The following is a 4,899-nucleotide window of genomic DNA, read 5'->3' as shown; positions in this document are numbered from 1 at the left end:
GGGTTTGAACCGCCAGCCTTCTGGTTAGCAGTCAAGTGCTTTAGGCACTACGCTACCAGAGTTCCCTTAGATCATAGATAGTTTCAATAAAGGGTTGTTAATTTATATTTTATTTATGGCCTATTATCACTACACAATGAAACAAATTTCAGCAAGCATGATTATCTTACCAGTATATAGTATAATATAGCATAGGCCAGAGTGCATAAATTATTTTACTGAAATAACCAGTACTAAGTAACCTCTGGTAGCGTAGTGCCTAAGGCATTTGACTGCTAACCAGAAGGCTGATGGTTCAAACCCACCAGCCACTCCTCAGAAGGAAGGTTAGGTCTGACTCGATAGCACATAACAACAAAACAAGTAACCTATAACATACAAATCTGTTATGGTAATATACTCATATGATGAATATTTAAATATAACACCTCAGTATAGCTCATTGCCACGAAATATCAGTAATACAGTGGGTCAAATCAAGCCACTCTAAATGTAAAAGTATATGTAGTAAAAGCTATATATAAGTTCTGACGATAGAGTAGTAAACTGTCTTAAGGTTGAGATGTCCAGATGTTTTCTTATATTAATTAGTGTTTTAAAAATTATTTTTGCAAGTAGTGAAAACTCTTGCAAAGTGAAACTTCTTAGCTCTTATCATGTCAAACTAACAAAAATTTATGATAATGGAAAATTTAACAGTAACATATCTAAAAAAGCACAAGCAACACACAACTACAGTATTACAATCTTTCAATTATAAAACAATGGATGAATTACGAAAAAAGGTAACACTTACCTGTGTGTCTTTCTTGAATACCAGAGTAAGCTTTAATTAATAATAGCAACTATATTAAAGCTATAAAATAACAGCTAACTAGGTACATTCACAGCCATGCAGATACTCTAAATATTCATTTTAAAAGTACTTAGTACTACGTTAATCACAGATCTATGAAAAAGAATAATATGACATACAGAAACTCTTGTTTGGCTGTGCTTGTAGGAGATGTAGGAAAATCCTCCAGTCTACAGATGAAGATTGAAGAGAAAGCAGGAAAACAAAAAGGAAGCAAATAAACATTCATGCATAAAGTAGTCAACTGGCAATCATCTGGAAAGCTTTTCCAATTTCCCATTTTGTAAAATTTTTCCTTAATGTATCTTTTACACTATTCTTTGGTTGCTTTTCCTTTTAATTGAAGTTAGAAATGAAAAACCAGAATAAATTCAGGAAATCTTAACACTACTAGAGTTTGGCAGGTAGGGAATTAATATCTTTAACTTTTAAAATAAAACAGTAAAGGATTTTTGCCTGAGTTTAAAATAAAAGCAAGAAATACAAACTATATAATACTTTTTAAAAAATTCTGTCTTATAACTATTATGCTTTGCAAGTTTAGAGCCCATTTGAAACCACTGTCTTAAAGATAAGAGATAATGGAGATAAGAGGTCTCTTAATGTTCTGAAATGATCATTTATAGAATAAATAAAAACACATGGGAAATCTAAAGAATTTTGTTTTACTTTTTTGAATAGGCTAATCTAACAATGGTACTTAAACTTTTGGAAACTATGTGATTACTTTCTACAGAAGCATCCTGGTGAGGGAAAAGGAGTAAAAGTACAAATTCTAGCACCTCTTCTTAATGACTATGATTGCAAGCATTTTAGGCAAATACTCTGATCTTTCTAAATCTCAACTTACTGTTCTGTAAAGTGGGGATTACACCATCCCAGTTCACAGGATTGTTGTGAGGATTAAATGAAATAATCTATGTGATATTACTATGTTGGAGCATCAGAAGAGTATAATTGTTATATAATAAGGCCTTTTCTCCCATGTTGAATGGACAGAGAAAGATCTTGCCTCTCACACACAATGTAATTTCCTGGTCTGTCTTAAAACACTTGCTTAGGAATTGTGATCTGGACTACAGGCAGTCATTAGGAAATATATTCACTTTGGTTCTAGACTTATAGGTTCAAATTATCCCAGCAAAGTTTAAGCCTGATACACTCTCCAGAAAGTGTTGAGATTACTGGGCTCTGTGGATACTGATTCTTACCAAAATTCTTTGCAGAAAGCTATTGCTCATCTGAAAATATTCTTTTTAATAAGTGTCCCCTATGATGGCTATCATTTAGATTTTTAATATATTGTAACTAGAGTTGTAATTAACTGATCACAATTCTTAGTCAATCTATGATTAATATTTAATTTTTATAGTGCTGAATCAAGCCTCTATCAGCATGATAGATGTTTCATAGGATAATAGTAGTACAACATTACAACACTAACTACTTATATTAAGAAGAGCAAATTCTTAAAATCTGACTTAAATTGTTAAGCACATTTTGTAGTTACAACATAAAATTGGTCTAAAGAAAGGAAGTTAAGAGTGAAGGCTTATACTACAAAGCCTACGAACAAAGTCAAATAGTTATATGTATTGATACAGATTAATACAGTACAAAAAGTTCGTAGTTCAAACCCATCCAGAGGTGCCATGGAAGGCAGGAGTGCTGATCGTTTCAAAGATCACAGCCTTGAAAGCCTATGTTCTGCTCTGCACATACAGGGGCATCGTGCATGGAGAATGCCTCAGAACAACTAACAACAACAACATGGTAAACTCACTATGGAGTCTCTGGGTGAACAGTTAATACGCATGGCTGCTAACCAAAAGGTTGGTGGTTTGAGTATGCACAAAATATCTGGGAAGAAATGCCTTGTAAAAAATCTGTCATGGAAAATCCACGGATCACAATTCTACTTTGACACATTGGAGTTGCAAGAGTTGGAACTGATGCAATACCGACTATATTTTTTCTGGTGACGCAGTGCCTAAGGCATTTGACTGCTACCCAGAAGGTTGATGGTTCAAACCCACCAGCTACTCCATGGAAGGAAGATGAGGCAATCTACTTCTTTAAAGATTTACTGCCTTGGAAACCCAGTGGGGGTTGCTATGAGTCAGAATCAACTTGATGGTAGTATGGTAGTGGGTTAGAATTTATAAAGGCTTACCTATACCATTAGATAGGAGCTCTGGTAGCATAGTGGCTAAAGCACTTGACTGCTAACCAGAAGGCTGGCGGTTCAAACCCACCAGCCACTCCTTGGAAGGAAGGTTGGGCAATCCTACTTACATAGTGATACTGCCTGGGAAACCCAAGGAGGGGTCGCTATGAGTCGGGGCCGACTTGACGGCACATAACAACAACAACAACAACATACCATTAGATGGATTTCATATTTCATAGATTCTTCGGGTAAATTCTTTAAATGGTAAAATAGCATGAGAAAGTTTTGAGAACTAGCTCACCGTGACCCTTCCTTGAATTTCCGAGGCAGTATCAGTACGAAAGAGATTGCCCAACCTTCCTTCCAAGAGTGGCTGGTGGGTTTAAACCACCAGCCTTCTGGTTAGCAGTCAAATGCCTTAGGCACTACACCACCAGATGTCCTATGAATATGAACCAGTAGTTTGTTAACATAATAGTGTCTATATTCTTTTTCTGTGATTCTGTTTCACTTAACTACTTGAATTGAGTGAATTTTTGCATCTTCTATGTCAAATTGAAATTTGTACTAAAACCATTTTTCTTATTAGATAATGTTACAGTGTACTTGGGAAAAAAATACATTCTTCTGAAAACACAGTATTTGGTGATGGTGTTAAAGACAGACTCTCAGTATCTGGGAACATTCTGTGTATAAACTATAAAACTGAACAGGTATGGATTCATACAAAGAGTTTAAGTTTCCTATAAAACTATAACAAACAAGTGTAAGAAAATAATAAAAATCAACACACTTACTGTATATTTGGTGTAATCCCTTCAAGCAGCACAATATTAACCCCACCAATGTGAGCAGTGGCGCATGTCTCAGTCATCTTTTGATGTAAAACATCTTAAATGTGAGAAAAAAAAATTATTTGAATATTAGAAAGATAAACACATTCATATCAAAACTGTATTTTATTCATAATACAGTGACAAAAGATAATTTTAAAGTTACAAAAAAATTTGTTAAACTTATTTCAGAACTATTTAAAAAATTTCCCTAAAGTTATTTTATTTCTATGCATATATATGTACACACATATGCTATGCCAAAACCATCATAATGTTTAATAAGCAGTTTAGTATGCCATTCAAGCATTAAATAGCTTTAAAAAAATAAAAACCCAAACTCACTGCCATTGAGTCAAATCTGACTCATGGTGACCCCCTGGGTTTCTGAGGCAGTACATCTTTACAGAAGTAGATTGCCCAGTCTTCCTTTCATGGAGTGGCTAGTGGGTTTGAACCACCAACCTTCTGGTTAGCAGTCAAATGCTTTAGGCATTATGCCACACACATATATCAAAACTGGAATAATGTTGAATATGCAGTTTAGTATGCCATTCAAACATTAAATAACCTAATGGCATTTTAAATCTCTGAAGTAGCACTTCATCAGTACAGAAAATTTAGAAAGTTCAAACCAACAAAAAGAATAGGAAAAAGAAACCACATAAATTAGCATCCTTGGTCCATATTAATTCCTGTGATTTGAATATAAGATATAAAAAGAAAACCTTTTTATTATTTCCAAAAGGCCAATCAAATCATATATACTATTTTTTTCCTTCCCTTTTCATTTGTAAATATAAACATTTTTCCACATTAATAAATTCTGCAATTTGATTTTTAATTGCTATACTGTAAACTTGCAATATGGACATGTGGTATAGTAAATTACTTTCTGTGGCTTTTCTACCCATAAGTCTTTGTAAACTCCAAGGTGGAATTTGCTATGAGCAACTGAGGAGCTCCTGATTGCTGAAGGTGTCCACCTGGAGTATTTCTGTTGGGAGTGGCACAAAACAATGTTCTGGGAGGTGCCCACT

The 4,899-nt window shown here is 34.3% G+C and overlaps 1 protein-coding gene across 1 annotated transcript in view; it reads right to left on the bottom strand.

The window, feature by feature from the left end:
- Window positions 1-4,899, bottom strand: part of KIAA1109 (KIAA1109 ortholog) — a 311,628-nt gene that overhangs the window by 94,887 nt on the left and 211,842 nt on the right. Inside the window, exons 46-47 of the mRNA XM_042781736.1 lie at window positions 3,824-3,917; window positions 946-1,026 (exon numbers count right to left, since the gene is read on the bottom strand). Of these exons, the coding sequence (XP_042637670.1) occupies window positions 946-1,026; window positions 3,824-3,917 (175 nt within the window). The remainder of the gene's footprint in view (window positions 1-945; window positions 1,027-3,823; window positions 3,918-4,899) is intronic.

The sequence above is a fragment of the Orycteropus afer genome, unplaced genomic scaffold (genome assembly GCF_000298275.1).
Source record: "Orycteropus afer afer isolate SDZICR_OR568_19922 unplaced genomic scaffold, OryAfe1.0 scaffold00162, whole genome shotgun sequence".
NCBI classification, from domain to species: Eukaryota; Metazoa; Chordata; class Mammalia; order Tubulidentata; family Orycteropodidae; genus Orycteropus; species Orycteropus afer.
The sequence above is the reverse complement of the archived record's forward strand: the minus strand, read 5'-3'. Positions and strand labels throughout refer to the sequence as shown.